Raw genomic sequence first — 23,771 nt, 5'->3', positions numbered from 1 at the left:
AAACCCGTACACTTAACGACCGCTTCCGTCTCCTCCGTCCACTTCTAACATCTAAGCATATGAAACTCTCTAATAAGCTCCTGATCTATAAGCTCCTACTCAGGCCCATTTGGACTTATGGGATCCAACTATGCGGCGCTGTCAAAATCTCCAACATCAACCGCATCCAAAGATTCCAATCAAAAACTCTACGTACAATTTTTAAAGCGCCATTCTTTGTCTCTAATCACACCTTCCACTCCGACCTTAAAATTCCGTATGTCTCTGAATTAGCGAAAACACATTATAAAGGTTTCAATAGCCGCCTAGCCCACCATACAAATCCCTTAATCTCTGACCTATCATCTGTTTCTATCACAGGTAATCCAACTAAAAGATTAAAAAGACAGTGGTGTCGTGACCTGCCAGCCTAAGTGAATATATGTACAATAACAAGTAATAACCTAGCCTAAGAAAATCTCACTCATGTCGTAGTACCTCCACTGGGAGGCCTTTACAATCCGCCAAATCTGCCATTGTATATATTATTTTTATTTTTATTTTTATCTTAGCTTCTATCATCAATTATTCTTATTGTTCTCCTTTGAAACAGATTGAATAAAACATAAAAAAAAAAAAAGATAATAGATGATAGTTTATAATGCATTCAATAACCGAGCTCACAACATGAAAAATTGATCGGACGGCTTGAAATAGTTTTTTATTATTATAATTGTTGCCGATGGACAGCGGTCGGTAGGACGAATGTGATTATAATTTGTTTAATTTAACCAAAATTTTGTAGACTGTTTGTGCGATAACGCTACGCAGAGTTGGATATTCAAAAATTCCCCAGACTATGGCATTTAGTTCTCGTTCACAAGATTAAACGCTTAATTTTTGTTCATTTACAGTGTGAATTATTTGGATTGTTTTTTCATAACAATTCGGTGTACTTATTTTTGATCTAAACTATTCCGAGTTAGCAAGTGAGAAGTTCTTAAGCGTTGCCAGTAGTATTACTATTGTCTATCAAACCATGTTTGTTCCACAAAAATTATACATTGTAACATATTATTATTATCAACGTCGATCGAACGATAAACGTGATCCTTGTTTAAATAAAGTGCTGACAGCATATTATAAAGACCCAAGTGCTAATAATATTTGCTAAAAAAGCTGGATTGAAAAGATGTGTAACAACATCGCCACTCCTAAACTCCACCATATGTGGTTTGCTTGTAAAATTACATTTTATCTTCTCTTAATTTAAATATTTATAAATAGATAGTTACATATATGTATATATTTATACCTCGTTTAAAAAATGACTGTGGTAGCAGCGTAAAACAAGTTTTATACGAGAGAAATCAATTAAAAATGTAATTTGATTACACCTAAAAATAACTAGAACACAACTTGACTTGCCTCCTGACGATGACGGGCGGCGTGACGCTTATAAAATAGATGAGCCGCGTAAGTCACCTGCCCTATATAGAATTATGGTCTAACCGAATGTGTGGACATTACCATTATTTTCACTTTGTTCAACTTGTAATTGACTTTTACGTGTAGGAATTCTCGTTTTAATTCGTCCTTGGACTTTGTCAGGAACACGTATCCCTTGCCAAAACCGGAATTTACCGACTTCCCGGAATTGCACACGTCTCCGCCACCAAACACTGCGTCACGATAACACATTAATATGGTGTTATAGTGTAAGTATATAATGATCGCCTGGATATTACAATCGGGTTGTACATTTGTTTCCGGACTCTCCTTGAAATTTCAAAACTAATTCTTTTAATATTTTACTTTGAACATTTTTTAATAGGTTAATATTATTAAAAATTACAGAGTAAAATTGGATCATTCCAAACGTGAATAGATAGAACACAATATAAATGGGTAAAATTACTCTTAACAACTTTTTAGTATAAATAATTTAAATTGTAATACTATGTGCTTGAAGCTAGTTCTTAGCATATATATTATCAGACACTTGTGACGTCGTGTATTAGATACTGTTAATAATTAAGTAGGTACTTAATTATTAAAAAAAAAAAAATTAGTTCTACTTAAATATTCTTCCTTGTTATTAAATGAGCTTATATTAAATACAAGTAATAAATACCAACTTATTTAATACGTACCAAGGAATAATGTTATAGTTATATAATATATTCACTATATAGGTTCGCAACTACCAAATCATATTTATATGCAATCTGTTTAGTTTTAGGTTTGAAGTATACTAACCCACCCTCTCAAAAATGTATGGGTATTAGGTATGCCATAGTATTGTCGATTTACCGATTTATCAGGAAAATTATTAATTAAATTTTGATTTCGCTGAGTCTCAAATTTATATAACTGACCATAAATTATAGATTGAATTGAAATTTTTTTCTGAATTGATTATTAAAATAATTAGCTTATAACACGGGTCAAATTTTTTAGTTAATTTAAGTATAATATTAATACAATAGGTACTCAAAAATATAATATACATCAAATGGCAAATACCCAGTGGTCTATCGGCCCAGGAAATAGAATAAAAAGTCTACCGTGTATATACCATATACACACCAAATTCAGATGTACCATAGTTGTTGAGCTCCAAGAATATAGACAGTTTAAACAGCGCGTTGTTACAGACAATAGACAATGAAACACGTAATTACGTAATGAATTATACGTAATTAACACATAATAATAATTATTATATTTATTTTACCTAACTAGGTTTTGTGTTTCTTAGTTACGGCGTAGGGTTGTAAGTCAATATAACCGATAGGGATAAAAAAAAATTCGAAATTTTATCCAAAGCTGTACTTACGTGGTGCAAGGTTGCAGACGAAAGTGACTTGCATGGGCCAGCAAAGAGCCCAATTCACGGACCAGTGTACAGAGTTTTTGCAAGTGTTAAAGCTACTCTGAAACGCTGCCTTGCACTTGTCGTCCGCCCGGTTTATGATGTCTGTAACGATATTAAAGATAATAATAACTACAACTACGGTCGGATGACGTAAAACTAAAAAATCAAACCAAAGAATCAAACCCTTTACATAGCGACATCGCAAAGACGTAGCGTTTAACTTATATACCTATATAGTTTTATTTTTTTGAAGAAAACGAAATGTAACTATGTGTATTAGTTGCAAAAATAGAATTACGGTCGTATGATATTTCCTAACCATCTGCAGTGATCTAGTCGATGCTTCTACGAAGAAGAACCAATTTTGCCGTAGGTAAAGAAAAATTCGAAATTGTATACTTATACCGTCTTGGGGTTTCTGCGAAAACATTGTAACAATGTACGGCGGATGTGCATTTTTTTAAAGTTGATTACTAGTTTTTTTAATTTGATGTGTTAACATCTTTACTCACTACCCCCCCCCCCCCCCCCCCCCCCACGAGTGATGACCACCAAACTAGACATTTGATGTTATATGCTCTTATATAATTAATATGTTTAATATTATGTGTTTGAAATGACTTTACTTATAGTATTTTTTACCTACATTTTTAAGCTATATTCTAAAAATTTTACGGTGTAGATTTATGGTATATTTTGCTAAAATATATTATATGAATAATTTTTATACATTCATTGATGCTGAAATTGTATTATATTTTGTTTGTTTTGTTTCTATGACAATATAATATAAAGTAATGTTTTAAACTTTAGAATTTTAATATTACACTAAGGCCGTTATGTTATAATATGGAGTATAGGACTATTATAGGCGTATAGAACACGACAATGTTTTTCATCGACTCGGTGTAATGGTATATTTATTGTTTTTCTTTTTCAGTTTAATATCTTAAAACTCGTACTGTTGTTAGTTTTTATTATTTCTCCTTTTAAACTGCTATTAGGAAAAAATGTATTACATAGTGCGCAATCATTATTTTAACTGAAATAAAAAATGTAATCTAAGTATAATTATTATATTCAGATCTCAAATTTTTATTTCTCAGCTATTACGTATAAACTATACAATATAATAATAAACCTATTTTTGTAATTACATTTTACACACTCTGTGAATTATACGGGGCTAGGTAAATTGAGTCCGAGGTAAGTTTGGTACATTTTGAAGGCGGTAAATTGAGTCCCGGGGAAAATAGGTAGTAGGTAAGTTGAGTCCCGGAAAAAATAAGGCAGTAGGTAATTTGAGTCCCAGGGAAAAACAATTTATATGCATTTAAAATTTAAAAATGTGCACTATAAAATTTTTATTTGTGATTTGTGAACATTCATTGACTGCATGTATATGATTTTAAAAATAGCAACATGCAGTTAATGAGTTGTCCACAAATCATAAATAAAAATTTTATAGTGCACATTTTTAAATTTTAAATGCATATAAATCGTTTTTCCCTGGGACACAATTTACCGAGTTAGAGTCATTTGGAACTCAATTTACCAACCCCGAATTATACAAAGACTCGTTTGTTTCCCGAGTCGAGTATTATAATCGTCACACCACCGTGCAGTTCGTAATATGTATAATATGATTACTAACCTTTGCACTTTCTGCGCAATTTATCTCTGTACTTTATTTCCACTTCGCTCGGCTCCGGGATCTTGTACATATTTTTCTTATGCTCGGACGATTTTGGATTGTACATTTTTGATGGTCTCTAAAGCAACAATACAACAATGATCAATGAGCTGGAGCCCCCAGCCTTTAGTCACATGCAGTGTAACATTTAATTAAGTTTCGTTTGAAAACGATTAGATCGCAATAATATAATCTGTTTGTGAGAGGTATATTATATTATATTATTATATATTAATGCAAAGGAAACGCACGTAATTATGCATAGGGTATAGATTATAGATTGAGATCAAAGCTCGTATCATATTAAAAAAAATATATAGAATGTGTAATATGCAAAAGATTATGAACATTTTAAAGTTTTTTTTTAACATTGACGCAAACAAAATATTATGCACATTATAAACTAGTAATTGATGGAATATACCGAAGTCAAACGGGTGTTATTTAATAATTTTATAAATGCAAAAAAGTCTAGAGAAGTTGATTAAACTATAATTTCTGCATATGAAAATTTGTTCTTTTAGTAAATATTAATTAAAATCGAGGCGATGAAGTGCTCCTACGTACATTTTTGATAGTGTATTTTTACTTCGTTTGTTTTACCATTTAATATTAATTTTTTTAATTAGTTTAAAACATAATTATCTAATTTTGAAGTGGTCTTCAAAGGAATATGGTTCAAGTCCATATTGTTTAAATTTAGATCCTTTATCAATAGTGGCTTAATTATGTAATAATCTGATTCTGTTTAAACTCGAACACCCTGTAAAAAATTGAGGTTCAAGACTTCAAGTACAAACAAAGCACTAAATTTTTCTAGAACATAAATATCCATGTACTTTCTATTATAATAATAATGTTATTTTCATAATTTTGTTATACATTACTTATTAAATACTATAAATGTAATGTTTCGGTACCTAAACGAAAATTATAATATAATATATGCACATAACTACATTAAATACTTAAGTTATTTTAATAAAAACAATTGATGTAGACTATGAAATTAACAAAAAGTAAAACAATAATGATATAAATAATAAGTAAGTTGTTTGATTCTTCTGAAAAGATAAATATATAATATAGACTCGAGCCTCTATAATTTTCAGGTTAGGTTTTACAGAATATAGAATATATAATATTAAATAGTAATATTATGTACATTAAATGTGGAACTTGACGTGACGTCAGTGACAAAAAGTTGCTGGCATTTGTGACAGTAGGATTTTAAATAATGGAATTTCGTTTTATGGTATAAATAATCTACCGTAATGTTTCATATTATAATGAAATAAAATACTCAAATACGACACTATAATATAATATATAAAATTGTTTTAAATTTTAAATTTTTATAGTGCAGGAAAACATGTGTTTTGGTATCAAATTCATAGTGTTTTGTAAATAACATACTTAATTAAAAATAAAAAGTACCTTTACACGATAGTTAGCTTTAATAATTGTAGGTACCTTTGTAAAATATACGGATTTTCAAAATTGCATCTACAGGCAAAATGAGAATACGTTTCGTTGACCAGAATACCTTGCTATAGGTTATATATTAAACAACTTAATCGATAATTATATTTGTGTATAGATACACACACACACACATATATATAATATACATTATACATATTATCTAAGCACTAATGGATAAATTATTATGCGGCCGATAAAATTGAAGTAGAAGTGAAAACTAAAAATACAACAGCTGCTCAATATCGCATCTGAAAGCGAAATTCGTGAACATTTCAAATGTTATTTTTATTAGTGTTCATTGTAAGCAATAAACATTGAGACAAAATACAATATTCAATAGCACATGATTGCTTTAAAAAATAATAAAAATGTTTATCGCTTCAATTGTGTTTACGAGTTTTCAAAAACTGGATAAAGGACGTACTGGATAAGAATGTATTAAGGACCCGTTCAAAATCGCTCGAAATTATTTCATAATAACAATACTATTTTATATATTGTTATGTTTATTTTGTAACAAACCATTTCCAGATCGTCTAAGTAGTCGTTTCTCTCGTGTAGTACTATTCCGTCGCTGTCTGATTCGAATTCCTGTCGAATCGGATCTATCACATCGTTGATAGAATTTATGGTTTCTTTTATCTCGTTCGTTTCAGCCTAACAAACGTGATTACAATAATATGTTAATTTTAATTTACAGGCATATAACCTTAACATTATAGCGAAGAATTTAGGTATGTCGTGGTATAATAGTGTAATATTTCGTGACGATGATTAAAGGATGGTTTTGAGTTATCATTCGTTTATTTCTTATGGTTCCGAATATAACGACAGTTTTTAATATATTCAGAAAGTATCGTTCGTAGGTATATATTGTTATAAAAATTAAATATAATTTCTATATATAGAAAATATGTGATTGTTAACTATCAATAAAATCACGTTAATGTCAAATCGCACAAAGCTCTAGGTCTATTTCATTTTTATTTTAGTTAGGCGCAATTTTTAATTGTTTTACGAGATCGATCAAGTTGAAAGTTGTTATTATAATAATTATTTTACTTTATAAATCATTTAGCATTCTATAAAGATTGCATATTTTTAAGTAGGTGGGGATAATTATATGAAAATCAACAATTTTTTTACGATATTATGAAAAAAGCTGTGCAAGAAACAATAGCAGATAGAACAATGATATCGTCGATGCATTGAGTAAATAAATAATAAGCCCCATACATTACTAAGCTAGTAATTATAGTTTTAATATTTTTTTTTAATAAACCATTTCACAAAATAAAAATCAATTAATTCTAGAATATAATAGGTTTTATTTTATTTATTAATAATAGTTCAATTATCTTTTTCTTGTGGAAAATATTGTATGTAGTTCAATAATGAGGTACCTATTTTAATTTTATTAAATATACAGGATACATCCTTTGAATATATAAACACATTATACATATTATATAGTTACACATTGATTGACGACTGTACAGTTTATGATATAATAATAAAATTAATAGCAAGACAGTAAATTATAGGCATAGAAGAAACGAAGGGTTAACATTGGCATTTGACATAATACGTGTAATAGGTTTATTTTTAAGAATGAAAAATTTAAAATAAATTAAAAAAATGAAATTTTTTATTTATAATAGGAAATGTTTTAGTTTGAAGAAAATTATATTTAAAATATTTTACAGCGTATAAATATAATTCAATATCTGTATTTTGATGAAAATATATATAATTATATGGGGTGGATGTGAAATAAAAATTAGCGTCGCATTCGACAGACAATTGCATTTTCTTGGAATTCTCATATAGGTAGGTACGTTATTATAGCCCGTGCGTCATACGGATTTCGTGAAAAACAACAATATAATTTTATATCAGAAATTGATTTTTATTTTCAGTATATTAACAATGTATTAATTTTTGTTGAAGTCTTTATTTATTTGAGTTAAAAATAAAATACAATTGTTATTTTGATTAATAATCACAATTTTAAACTCGTTTAAGTTTAGGTAATAATGTCAAAACAGCAATGGAATAAATGTTCATAACGTTTAGATTTTTTTAAATGCTATACTATCAAGAGAAAAATGTACATATTTTTACTTTTATTTGACTTAATACGTTATCTTAGATATTTGATTAAAGTAACCTTAAGTAAATTAAGATACTGCATAAAAAATAACTCGCTAAAAATGCTTTTTTTTATTTAATTAATTATAAAATGTTGTTTATGAATTTTGAAATTAATGGCATAAATTATTAGTGCTAGTATATATGAATACAAATAAAAATAGAAATAATGTTATGAGGTCTTGTATATTATATTAATAGTAATCTTATTTTTTTGATGGTGAGTCTTCACTGTCTGTTAGTAGAATGTACTGGGGTAGTCGAGGCCGCAGACGTCTGTTGAGGGTTTTTTTTACTAGGTTGAAATGTCGCGCACTGTCCAAGTTTTTTAGTTTGGCGTCTAAAAATTCTGAAAATCATAGACCTGGACGTAAGAAGAAGATTGTGTGCTGCAATTTGTTCAGATTTATTTTAGTTTTTGATTTACGTCATAGTCCTTGGTTAGGTAGACGTTTGTTGAGATAATTTGTGTATTGTCATTGAAAGTAGCAATAGTGGTGTTTTCAAAGTGTGAAATGTTGGATGTAAATATGCTAAAAATTGTTGGAGCTAACATAATATTATCCTGACGTACGACTGCTTTAGGGTAGCAAATTTGAAAGAGTTGGCCCTCATAAAGAACAGCAAAGGATTAATTTGATAGGAAGGATTTGATTATTAGAAATAAGGAGGATGATAGAAAGCGAATTTTGTGGAGGAGACCTTCATGAAGGTACGAATGTTCTAGATGTGATTAAACACTTGGGAAACGTATTCAAATATTAACAATCGAAACGGAAAGGCTCATACTATGATAGGCATATCACTGATTTATTTGACAGGTACAGCCTTAACTTAATGTTATTGTTGATGATTCTTATAACAGATTCATTGTTAAATGTTCAAATCTAAATTATAACAGTCAAAATAATAATCAGATCTGTATAGGTATTTTTAAATGATAATGTATCTTATACATTTATATAATTCGATGGTTCGAGTAATTTTAAGATTAGAATTTCCATTAATCCGTGTAATAGGATAAATTGTAATAACGCTGAAAACTGTTTATGAAGGTTTGCTAATTTAAGTTTTTATTCATCTTGATATACTTGATGTAACACTGACTAAAGTTAACAAAAATAAACAACGTTGTCGAAAAGTTAAAAAAAAAAAATACACGTTTATACATCGAGAATCAAAGAAACCGTTTGTAATAATTAACTGACAGTAGCAGAAAGCGGTTTTTGTGATATGAGAAGAAATTTTTTGTGCACCGGGATAACGTCTTGTTCATACTATGCTTCAACTTTAGTCTTGTGAAATGTACATTAATTTTACGTACACATTGTTTATTCCACGCAGTCTGCCTTAATTATCGAAAATCAGACATTTTTCAATAATGAATACACTAATTATATTTTAAATGATGTACGTTTCTTTCATACATTAAATACTAAGCTGTTTGGAGATAAGAAATGACGCGTATATCGAAAACTCTTCTTTTGAATATTATAACATTCGAATGTCATTATCATAACGTATATCAAACGGAATAATAATGTATTATATTTATATAGTATAATAGTAATAGTGTATGGAAAGGATAAAAACCTATTATTCACTAAAGAAATACTTCCGGACCGAGAGCCAATCCGGAATATTTAACATCCGTTGTACTTTTTGTCGTATTTTTTATTTTATTAGGTTCCCCAGAAAACTGGGATATTAGAATCGTCGTCGTATATGTAAACGTGAATTTATATATGAGAGTATTGTAAGTTGTAACAGAGTCTATGAAGTTTTAAGATATATTATTATTACTATATTCTTATCATAATAGATTATTAGATCGACCTACACTTGTAGGTTTCAACTTTTTTTAGAGTAAATATATAAAAGTTATTAGATTGCAAATTATTTTTTGTGAAATTTTGACGGTGCTGTATAGTGAAATTTATATTTGAGCTTTATAATTCTGGAATTCTACATACTACAGTATCTAATATGAATAATAATTTGCACAATAAGTCATAAAAAAAACTAAAGTACTTTTGAGAAAAATGAATTATATTAATAGTGAAATATCTAATTTCGTAGTCATTTCTACATCACAAAAATATAACCCATCATAAAAAAGTGGGAAATACCTTGACCATACATTAGGTGTCTAGAGAATTACTGTAATAATATTGATGTGTTACATTTGAATTCAATGATATAGAAATCGTCAGAACGATTCTGAAGATGGTCTGTCAGTCTATAATATTACTAAGTATTTTTTATAATATTATTCTGATCTAAGTAATTTATTTTAATATTAAGCATTACTACTGCAAATAGGTTAAATTAAATTTTGTTGAAAAACCGCATCTGAAAATGCCATCGTGTGCACGAAAATATCAATAACGATTTTAGTTATTTTGCAGTATTAAAAAAAAATATTAATCGTATGTATTTAAGATTTTTAGAGTATATTTTATATTATTTATATTATTTATAGTATATTATTCGCAAAATTAGGTATATATTTTTAAATTAAATTATTTTGAAAAAAAGTTTTTCATAATGGTTTGTTTGCGTTCAAAAAGAACTGTCATAATAAAACACATGTGAGGACGTGAGGTACATTATCGTGGGATATATACAAGTATTTTGTACACACAAGTTATATATGTTTACAAGTCAGTGATTTGGGTACAGATGGATTAATACTAATATAAGAACAATTAAATTAACTGCAAATAAACGAATTGTTTATAACTACAGAGGTCTTGCGAAAAATAAAAACATTACCCGGACAGAAGATCAATCAACGTCTCGTACACATGAAACAACGAATGGTAGTAGACACGATTCGAGTTGTACACTTTGAGGGAGCAGGTGGGTTAAATTTTTTCTCTACAGTTTTGGCTGGTCACTCATTCGATAAGTGAATTATATAAGTTTTTGTACATTCCCTGAAGAGTTTTAGCCATTACGGTAATGAATGATGGATTTTTTTTTTAGAATGCGAATAATATTCTTATAAAATCTATACCTAATATAATATCGTATCGCAGAAAGGTTTAAATGTATTAATTTTACTGACGGACGATTATTAATTTATTAAAGAGTTTCTCACCTATCACAAGATACATAAACCCGAACTTAAATCGTTAATTGATCGAAAAGGTGTTTCAATAAAAATAATACCTATTGATTTGGTTGTAATATAATAACTGTTATATAGTGACTGTTATTATTATAAAAAAGTTGTTTATTGATTAATTTTTATTACATAATATTTATATATATTGTTTTAAAATATCAACGCAGGAATATAAAATCGATATATTATTAAAATTAAAATTATGTTTTAAATTTTAATTCAGACTTGGGAATGGACAAATAACCATTATGGAATATCTAGACGCAATCATCTATCACTTTCATCTTGAATAAAAAAAACAAATTTACTAAATATGTAAAATGATATATTTTTTTTAGAGTTTTTAGCTTTTATGTCTTATATGACTTTATATGATTTTATTTGACTTTATGTGAATTTTTAACCTGACGATATAATTAAAATTAATATAATTTTTTTAACTTGCAACGAAACAAAATTGTATTTAATTATGATTCGGTGAGATGGGTTTCGGCGAGATGGGTTTCAGCGAAATGGGATTCGGCGATACGGGCCTAAATCTATAATTTATATACCTTGAGGTTGAACAGCGCTTCCTGAAACGGTTTGAACATGAGTTCATATCGGACCTTGGTCAAATTATATACCAGCTCACTGGAGCAGGTGAACACTCTGATTACTTCGGATCCGTTTCTCATTATGTTGTTCAGAGGGCCGGCCATTACGTACGCAAATACCATTGTCACCAGTACGCGTTGGCCGGACTTGTCACAGAACGTCGGCATCGCTAAAAGTCCCAAACACCGAACCTGTAGATACAACAAATTATAATCTCATACATTTTTATCAGCTGTTCGCGTGACATCTGAATTTTTGGATTCTGAACGAAGTGATGAATGTATTGATTTTACAATGATGTGTGTGTGTTTTTTTTTTGTGTCTGTGTACAGCATAACTAGTTGAAATAATGCTTCAATTTCAAACTTTGGGGGTGGTTTCCGATGTAAAATTGAATATCCTTGGTGCATTATAGAGGTCAAAAGTTAACATTTTCCAACAGCTTTCAAAAAAATCGAGATAAACAAAAAAAAATGACAGAAAACGGGAATTTTTATTCAAAACCAGTTTTCGACCAAATTGATTTTTTTATATGGTTGTAATTCAAAAACTAATCACTATAAATACTTGACATTTTCACCAAATGTTTATGTTAGTGATATCTATATACAGTTTAATATTCAAAATGTTTTGAGATATTTATAGACCACTGAAATTTTCGATTTTTATGAGAATTTTTTTTTTAAGTGGCGGTAAAAGAATTTTAGATGACCAAAAAAACTTGAAAATTTAGTACAAGGTTTCCTATGAGTTGTTCTTATTGTAGCTAAAAAAAAATTAAAAATCGTTAAGTAGTCACAATTTTTTTTTTATAAGCGTTTATAGTTCAAATTTTTTCGAAATCTGTCGAAAACGTAAAAATTTGCAAGTAAGTTTAAAGTTGAAAAATCATAAAATTGTTTGTGTTTATAACTAAGGATCAAAAATACAACACTAAGTTTTCCATAAGTATTCTTTTAAATAGCTATAGAGAAAACTCGAAGCATCATTATACGAAAAATTTTAAGTGCGTTTGAATTTTAAATTTTTACGAAATAGCGTAACGATAATGATTTATCCTCAAACGATTTTAAACATTTGTTATTATTCAAAAAGTATAAGTCGTAGATTTTTGTGGCCCTATCAAAATACTTGAAAATTTAATACAAAGTTACTCATAAGTTATTCTTATAGTGATTAAAAAATTATATGAATACATAGGTACAATTTTTTTTTATTAGCATTTGAAGTTCAAATATTGACAAAAATTCATCAAAACCATGAATATTTGCAAATTATTTTGAAGAGGAAAAATCATAAAAATTTTTGTGTTCATAACTAAGGATTAAAAATACAACACTAAGTTTTCCATAAGTTTTTCTTCAAGTAGCTATAGAGAAAACTCGAAGCGTTATTATAGGAAAAATCTTTTGAGTGTTTGAGTTTTAAATTTTTATGAAATCAGGTAAATGTATATCTATGATAATATAAGGTGTTATGAATTATGATAACTACATGCAATGTTTTTGGAAAAATTGATTAACCATGCCTTATGCAAAATGCATCCTAATTGAAAAATAAAATATTTGTTTCAAAATATAATACATGACAATATTTAAATATTATATTATATCCTAGACTGCCAAATCATCTCTGTTCAGAATCGTTTTTCGTATACAATGATATACCTATCATTGCATTCAAATCTAACCTACCCTAGTCAGAGGTTCACCCCACCACCTAATATACAGTAGAGCAACATCCACTTACCCGCTTTTTTTTTATTTACATTTTAATAGAAAAAATGATACACTTTTTTTGAAATAAAATTTTTTTTAATACATTTAAACATGAAACACTATATACTTTAGATGTATTTTTTTTTAAATTATTATTTATAGATATTTAATGGTGGTAAACAGCAGCTTATTTTCGCAATGTTTGCTTATTTGAACACTGAAATGTAATTAATGCGAAAGCTGTGAAATGAATATTTACTTAATCGTGGAAAAATAAATTGATGTTAAAAATATTCAGACATGTATCAGTTTGCTAGTGTTCGGCTAGTACGTATAAATTCTTAGAATTGAAATTTTTAGTTGAATAAATTTAAATACTTTACTGTAATTCGCGATATAATTAATGTAATTTATAACAATTGTGAGTATGGAGTTTGAAATCAATTATAGAATATATTGAACTTATTTTGTTTAAAGTTATTATTCATTACTATTACACATATATTATTAGAAACAAACATTTTGAATTTCATTCCTATTTATTCATAAATAACAACTAACAAATGGATTAATTCTATGAAAAAGTTTAATTGTCTATTACTTAAGTAAGTAAAAACGCATTAGTAATTATTTTATTTACATACAGATATTTTGAACCAAAAAAAAAAATATTATTGATTATTATTTTAAAACCTATTTAATAGTAGTATGGCATATACTGAACAATATTATTTATTTATATTGTATTAAGGAAAATAGAACCGTACTATCTCTATTGTAAATAAACTTAATGTAAACTCGTGTAAATATAAGGGCATGTAACTCATTAAATTTTCGTCATATGCAACTTAAAGAAGCGTTGAAGCTGCCAAACGCTTTGGTTTATCGATTAAAATATTTAAGTCTTACACACCAACAAACTTGATAGAACATAATTATTTTAAATATATAACGTACGCGTCAAAATTACATACAACCATATATTTTAACATGAATGCAATATTTATTTATTTTTAAAAATTATTTTATTTTTTTCACATTATTAATACGTTGTATAAATAAACAATATAATATAGTAGTTAAATAGAATTAGAAAAAGCAACTAAATAGGCAAAAATATTACTTTTACTCTTGAAAAGTAGGAAAAACATCGCTTTTGCTACATAGCCCACAAGTAATCGATAATATACTCAAATTCAACATTTTTAATTCAAATCTTAAAAACTGTTAATAATTGAATTATAAGTAATTTCACGCATAAACCTTGTAATATAATATAAGTCCAGTCGTTTTCACTTATTCATAAATATAATATCGTGGCTAACTTAATCGAAACTGGTAATTTGTTATTTTCAACTTTTGACCGTGCTCAAATGTGTTATATGATTTGTAAGTAATAATTGTGAACATAAAAATTATTAATCTCTCCATCATCCCTTAAAAATTAAGTGAGTTGTTAGTTAGTTCATAGGATTTTTCGGTAATAGGTATTTCGGAACAAATAAATAATCAATTAGTTTGCATAATTACAATGTGGGCAAGTATATTCATACAGTAAATACAATTATTAAAATAAAATTTTATCGTGGATTGTAAATGAACATTGCATCCTATATATCAGATTGATATTGTCATTTGTAGTATTTTACATTTTTATTCATTTCATTTTTTTTTTCAAACAACGGTTTGTGTGAAACGTGAAACAGAATTAAACTATTTCAAATAAAAATAAATGTTCATGCCGAGGGTTGGAAAAAAAAAGTTCACGCGTTTTGATGAAAACATAATATAATAACTCTGAATTTGAAGTTCTTTGACAATATTTGCCATTATATTGCGCATTAAATATTAATAATAATTATTGATGGGTATGATGGTTGATATTCCACAAGAGTTTAAGGTACGTTTTTTTGATACGATTTTATTTATTTGGTTTTTGTTACAAGTGGACCGTCTTCTCACAACTCGTATTATTTGAACGTTATTGAATACCTATACCTACTTTGATTATTGAAATTCACGACAAAACGTCAATACGTTTGCATAGAAAAATAAAATTGTATACCTACCTCAATAATATTTTTATTTTGATTTGATAAAGCGTATATTTTTTGAATATCTGAACCCACTTGAAAGGGAAAATTCATTTTGGATTATTTACATATACGACACGTGTCACATTATTAAGTAAATGTACAATCTATTGATCAGTACAATTTAATATTCTAAATATAATATTTTACTATGTAGATTGTAGGTATGTCTTACACACACACTTGTGTAAAGACAGACATTTTGTTAGTGCCTGTATGGATTGTTACAAGACTAAAATATTCTCTATATTCTTTTGGTCCGATTTACCCAAAGCCATAATTTTCTTGTACAATAAATGGAAATTTCACAGATTTAAAATAATATACTGTTTTATTTAAAATCGTGCTCCGATCATGAGTGTTTCCGTAAACCACTTTAAAAAGCTAATAATCCATTAAACCTATATATTTTATATCTACTGTAATATGCGTCGTCAAAACACGTGAAAATCATAAAATTATACTATTATGGTGGTTACGCGTACCTGACTAAATCTGAATACAATAAGATTTTTAGTATATTTAGTCACGTAGATACATACTCATACTATACCACTGACCCACTGAAAGCTAGGTTCAGACGATTTATTCGTAACTTAATAATTTCTGGATCTAAAAATTATATTTGCATTTCATATACCTAAAGTGAATTTTTCTACACGAGATAGCTATTCATTTTTAAGTAGATTTAGTGAGTTTCAAAAAAGGAATTTTTCATAATATGTTGGTATAACATTTTTACTACCAAACTTTTACTTCTTTTTTATTAAGTGCTCACTGCATTTAATATTCGGTATCATTTACAGGTTAATATTTATAAGAATTTGAAATTTAAACGAGAGGAGTACCTAGTCCATTACCATTTTATGGGATATACTCTTTTTACATATTCCTCCATTTATTTTTGAGGTTTAATTAGTTACATAATACGTAATTCAATATTATTTAGTTCAATATTTTATATTAACATTTATATTTTGGTTCTAAATTTGCAATTAAATAGTTTGTTAATTTTATACTCATATGAAAACATAAAATATCACCAAAATACTATAAAGTATTAAAACATTTTGTTTTGTTTTTTTTTTTGTTAATGCAATATGTAGTGCAACTGAATACTATTAAATCTCTAAAACGATTAAAAACATAAAATACAATGCATAAAAATGTCAATTATTAAATTTTATCCATTGAAAAATTATATTGCCAAAGTACTGAGTACACGTTATTATATCGTTTTTTATCGAGAGTTCAGGTATTATAAAATATATCAATCTATTAAATTTTAAATGTCGACGCGTTGTCCGTAAACGGTCGATTACAAACAATTATCTAGATTTGACGTGTATCGATTTACTTGTTGTGAAATGGCGTGGCCGATGCTCAAAAATAGACTGATAACGATGCCCATTAGGTGAGTGGTTTGATCAGTAAATTCTAAATCGACAATGACGAAATGGTAGAGAACTGAAAAAAATGATAGGACATGTTTATTGGGTGAATAAAAAGTTGGCTTTACGTATTTACTTAGGCTCAGAAAAAATCCATAGAAGAAACCCAGAATCATCTTGGACTTTCTGAACTTTTTACTTCGGCGATCAGCTGTTTAGAAAATGACAATAGATTCAATGATTATTTCTTTACAATAATAATAATAATAATAATAATAATAATAATAATAATTATTATTATTATTATAATAACCTCATCGGAAGAGTTAAAATTATATTTAAAGTAAAATTAATTTTAGTTAAAATATAATATAATTAAGATGTTATTTTGAAACACTGACTACTGTGATGCACTTTCAGTATACCTACACTGAATTATTGATAAAAAAGCAGTGATTGATGAGACTGTTGTTGCGAGAATGGTATCACATAAAAAAAATGCCAAACATTTATGAGACAATATAAATCTTTAATTTTTGTTATTATTATAGTTTTAACACCATTATCACAATGCAATATAATAACTTTATATTGATGGTAATTTTAATGGTAAACACAGAAAAAAGTTTCCTACAATTTTTATGTAAAATGTAAAAATTACCAAAAGTGATTTGACAATATAATTCTCACAGAACGATTTTATAGTTTGTATATTATCAACGGTAAAAAAGAAATGGAGAAAATACTCAGGTTATATACTATTTAAGAATCAAATATTTTTAACATAATCCACATTTTTTTATTTTTAAAATTAAAACTGATATATTTGACCAGCTTATTAATATTTAGTTATAATATTATTAGTTATAGGTATTCGTATTATATTATTTTTAATTGAGAAACTTTCGGGTGGTCGTAGTACGAGAACTTTGAAGGGACTTAAACATTATTAGACTATACATTTAAAATAAGCTTCGTTTGTCGTTATTTGTTTATTTAAATCAAGTATTCTTTCAAAAATTTGTTTAGAAATGTTGTAATTTTTTGATGGAAAAATCCCTATCTTTGTTTAGTTTGGACCCGATTTCATGGAAAATACAATTCAATAATACGTATCATTGACTCTCGAAAACGGTTTGTTCCTATATATGATATAACGATATTATGAACTTTTATTACAAAAAATTTTCCAAGATAGAGAAACCATTTAAAATTTAAAAGTATCTGAGATTTTTTGTAACTAGCAAATTCTTCATTTCATTTATCTTCAATACCTGGTGGGAGTTTCTAATTATAGTTATTTTGTGAGTGGTGAAATGGACTGTGGAAAGCGCAGTGCGCTGCGCATAATATAATATAATCGTATTTTGTGTTCAGAAAAACAGAGCACACTTTATCATTCAATACCCAGTAAATATTTTTCAATTTTTTTAGCAGAACATTAAACTAGGTAGACTAATCGATCATAAATTTCTATGACTTATAATTTTTTTAACTCATGTGTTTTGCGTATGCTAAACAAAATTCATTTTTTTTAAATGGCAACCTCTGTTTTAAATATTATTTTCAGATTGATCGATTTTTCCAAGACGTTTTGATGAATCAATTTTAGTTTTAAACTCAAAATTGGCTAATTTAGAGTTATAGGTATAATTTAAAATTTTTATTAGATTTAATTATTTTTTTATTGCTCGTATTGTTTACTATTTATAAATTATTATTCCATTTTATTGTTACACATTATGAAATACCTAACATAATTTAAACAAGTATTCTCAGACAAAATTCTAAATTTCTTAGTTTTTTTTTTTTGCAATACTTTTGATTTTTATTGACAAAAATTACAAACAAACTATTCAATCAATTGTTCGAAAATCTTTCGGTAAATAATTTAGTAAATAATAATTTTGATTACATCAAGGTATTTAGAAGGATATAATATGGACAATTAAAAAAAAAAAATGAATAAATATTCAAATTTAATAAGATTTTTAAATTATACGTATAGCTCTAATTTAACCAATTTTGAGTTTGCAATAAAAGTTGATGAATCAAAATGTCTTGAAAAAATCAATCAATTTGAAATTTATATTTGAAATAGGGACTGCCATTTAAATAAAAATGAACTTTTGTTGAACGTGCGCAAAATACATCAGTTAAAGAAATTTTAAATCATAGAAATTTATGATTGATTATTCTAGTTCAATGTCCCTTAAATAGAATTGAAAGATAGTTAAAGGGTAATGAGTGATAAAGTGTACCCTGTCTTTTGAGACATATGGTATAGGTATACGATTTAACAAAAATACTTTTTTATCTCTTTTAGTGACACAGTTCGTACACATAGATATTCAACATAGTAGTACTATAGATACTGGAATTCAGGTATAAAAGGAAAATTGAAAATTTTGTAAGTGTGGTGGTGCACAGTTTTCTAAAAATGTGTATACTGTATTTTTATGAGGTAACAAACATTTTTTATTACCTGCATATTTTTATTTTTTATCTTATTTTCAGTTTTTTAGTATGGTTATACAAACATTATAATATATAATAAATCCTAATCGCATTATATTTTAACATTAATTATTCATATATGAAGTATGTTTTTGGTCAGTATATTAAACCATTTATTTTACAATAGAAAATTTGGCACATCATTATTTTTCAATAAGCTAAATACATATTATAGTTATAGTCATAGAGGTAGGTATATACACTATCGTAATGTGTATTGACACTAATTTTATTTTTATTTTCGACAGGAGGTGGGGAAATATAATTTCTATACAACGAGTATTCACAGTATAACGTATAGTTATCATATAGATTTACAATAATTGCGATGCGCATACACTTTGTGGGAATAATTATTTTTACTCTACATTATAAATAGTAAAACAATGTACCCGTCAATTTGGTGAAGTTTTAAATCAAAATATCAGGCAAATATATTATAATTCATTGATTTTCATAGGATGAATATTTGGTTTGTAAAACGTTTGGGATAAAAAAATTCTGCAGTCTTAAAAATGAAAACAAATCGGACGAATCTCGAACTCTGGCAGGTATTAAGTGTATAACATAAATGGCTATGTCTTTATTTAATTATATTAAAATATATGAAAATATGTATAGTAGGTATTATTATTCCTATGTTGGTATAGTAGCCACTGCTTTGGTTCGTATATGTATATATTTTATTATTGGTGCAATTAAGTAAATGGATAAGAATGCGCAATTGCTACCAGCACTATGTTGGGCTTATTATGTGGCAGGAGGAATACAGTAGACACGTAATCTTTTTTTTTAATTGCGTAAAAAGTAGTATACATTTAAGATTTTAAAAATACTCAATCAACAAACTATGTAGTTTGAATGACGATACTTTAATATTAATAAAACAATATCACCAACTGGATAGTCGTAGAAAGCTTTGTAAAGTATTATAAGCCAATAAAAACATTTTTTTTTTTTTTTTTTGTCTATATGGACATAAGTCGTTATGCTATTGTATATATGTACTATAAATTTTTGAATAAATGTATTCATATATTTATACTATTTATATAGGGATAAGAGAGGCGTCAACTGTCAGCTCTTTAAGACAGCATTAACTACCACTTAACCTATGCATTTTCACTCGTATTTGCGAATATACGTAAGGAAAACAATGACGTATATCAATTTTATTATATTAATAATCATTATACGTCTTGCGTTCTCCACAATATGTTATCGAACCACGAAAAACATCTCTCATTGCTCATTCGGTCGAGCTTCAACCGTCATCGCACGCGTACATTATTGTGAACACGATGTACATTTTATATTATAATATGCTTTACGGAGCGTAATGAATTCGGAGTGAGAGGAGACGTGAGAGAAATAAAGAAAAAAAAAGAGAGAAACTTATTAGTTTAATTGCATTTACAGTAAGGCTTAAGTATTTTAACACGGTTGTCTTAAGAATGCACGACTCGCGCCATCAGTTGAAATTAATATTTATAATATCTCTTTTTAAATTATAAAATGAGAGTGTGTGGTTTGAAAAAATTCGTAGTACATTTTATCAAATGGAACAACAACAGAAGAAACCAGGATGATTGAACACAAGAGGAAATGACGACAGTATAGGTACAGGGTGTAACAGCTAGTAATGGTAATTTGTTAAATAGTCCAGTTACACCTTATATCACGACTATGATTATTATTCGAACCGGGTCTTCGAATACGCGTCATTTCAGTTGGTGACGTTGGTGTTATTTTCTTCTCTTAAGTCTCTGGTTCGTCGAGTATCATTAAAACATTATTATAATTTAGTCATAGATCGACACCACCGATAGTTGGCTATTAAATGTTTTGATGTACTTACCGAATGCTGAATGCACACGATATAATATTATGTTTTATACGGTTCTCAGGTTTCACTACCTACACAGGTAAAATGGCGCGCGTCATAGCGTACCTACTAAAGTAATAACGCGTTTAGTTATGATAGTTCTGATGTGACATTTGCCCGTAAATCAAAATACGCGTCGTCCGGAATCGTTTGCTGCCGTCACCATGTAGACGTAGTCGGAAGTACGTATGCGGAGGAGGGACATCACGGAAACGTGGCGCGCTGAATTATTGCGTTACGATAAATTATCGTCGTGAATATATATATATATATATATATATAAGTAATAACATCATTACGAATGGTAATAATGTCGTTAATACTAATAATTCAATCATGCGACAAAGGTATAAACACAACATTAATTTGGATATCAGACACAGTAGTATAATATAAGGGAATAAAGAAACGTAAGAACTAATCAATTCACTTTTTCAGATCTCAACTTGTATGGACATAAAAAATCAAATTTAAGACATCATTATAAAATATAATACAGTGGAATTTTTTAGTTTGGTGCTCTTGGGGCGGGGGGAGGATTTTCCAAGTCCGTCAATTAATGAATCAAATAAATGATGCGGTAAAAGTTTTAAGTAACTATTAACTAATACCCAATGATAAATTTTTTATTTTTATGAAATGTTAATCTTTTATAATTTAACGTGTATTAAGTATTAACTCTATTTTTATGAAAATAAAATAAATAATAAGAAAGTACAATTTTGAGTGGCTTTTATTAAGTTCTATAAACAAAATTAGGATAAGAATACTTTCAGGGCGTTAAGATTTGACAAATTATCGATAGGTTATTTATGGTATTATGGGAGATTAGGTCACCTAGTGCTACCTTATTAAAAAGCACGATACTTCATCGTGTATACCTGAGGTGCCATGTTTCTAAATATCTTTAAGTACTTCAAAATTCAAATACCTAATAAATAAACTGGAATCGACATAAATCAAAACTAAGGGAAATAAAAACAAAATACAAAATTGGCAAAATCTTGAATTAAAAAGAAAAAAAGAATACCTAATAGATTAAGAATCGGGCGCCCCAGAATAACACACGTCATGTTAAAGGAAGATTCACTTGTATCATGTGAAACCCGTGGTTAGGTTTCATTAGGTCAAGACATTAATGGTCAATAATTTACTGATGGAATGTGGCAAGTATAAAGAATAGAGCTCGGAGTATGTAAAATACACTGCTAGAGGAGCTCAGCCTAAAAACAATATAAGCTTATTTTTATTATTATTAAGGAACACCAAATTATACAGTAAAAAAATTACACATAACTAACGGTTTATACAGTTTATTTTAATAAAATCTTCAAAAAAAAAGAACGGTGTATGACGTATCCTTGATGGATATACCATATGATACTCCATGTAATATAATAACAGGAGAACACGTCGGGTCAGGTATTCAACTATAATAATTTACTACATATGTATTAACTGTGAGGAGGTAAAGTGTCAGCGAAATTCAATGATCAGACATATTATATTGTACAGTATTATCTCTGTAGTATCACTGTGATAAAACCAACTGCATTAATATGACAGTAAATCGAATATACTTTATTTTATAAATATGTAAATTCGTAGTGTCCACATGGACTTCGAAACTGGGTAAATCGTTTGACATTTGTCATAGCATTATAATATAATATTATGAATACGGTTTAATCGTTTAAACATAGGCTTAGGTGTGCTATTCCTACTTGCCTAGTAAATCTTTGAGGAACTCTCGAAAAAATCCACCGGACCGGTGTCGTTTGGTGGACATTTTCTTGTACTTCATGATGGCTATTCTCCGAACTGAGTGGTGTAGGTCGAATCGGAATAGGTTGAATGGTATTCGGACGGAACAATATATATTTAAGTATCTCTTATCCCGCATGCACTACATTACGATATAACTGCCGTATTATAAGCCATATTACACAATAATATACTTTATTTCTATCGGATGTGCCTCTGAAAAAAAGCGATCGGAATATACTCGTGCCATGGCAACCAGTGCGCCGATTGCATTATTATCATAGACCTTATACTATAAGTCTATGATTATTATAAATATTATTACATATATATATATATTATATTATGATAATACCATAGACATAACATTAGTAATTATTAATATGTTTATGAATATACACAGTGCACAAACACACACACATATGCTGTTAAACCGCTTACAATAATTCATCGTCCAACACCGATGTGGCACGGGTGGTGGTTCGACAAT

General features: G+C 28.0%; 1 protein-coding gene across 1 annotated transcript; it reads right to left on the bottom strand.

Moving 5' to 3' along the window:
- Positions 1 to 1,479: 1,479 nt before the first annotated feature.
- On the bottom strand, positions 1,480 to 23,321 carry LOC107164539 (ubiquitin protein ligase sneaky). Its single transcript, XM_089227028.1, has 7 exons — positions 23,246 to 23,321; positions 17,082 to 17,191; positions 11,871 to 12,104; positions 6,558 to 6,692; positions 4,512 to 4,629; positions 2,819 to 2,959; positions 1,480 to 1,661 (listed from the first exon to the last, which is right to left on the bottom strand). The coding sequence occupies exons 1-7, from the start codon at positions 23,319 to 23,321 to the stop codon at positions 1,480 to 1,482; spliced, it is 996 nt and encodes a 331-aa protein (XP_089083154.1).
- Between the last annotated feature and the right edge of the window lie 450 nt (positions 23,322 to 23,771).

Source organism: Diuraphis noxia, unplaced genomic scaffold (genome assembly GCF_037042655.1).
Source record: "Diuraphis noxia isolate RWA-SAM2 unplaced genomic scaffold, SU_Dnox_SAM2 contig0004, whole genome shotgun sequence".
NCBI lineage: Eukaryota > Metazoa > Arthropoda > Insecta > Hemiptera > Aphididae > Diuraphis > Diuraphis noxia.
This window is presented reverse-complemented; position numbering and strand designations above follow the sequence as displayed.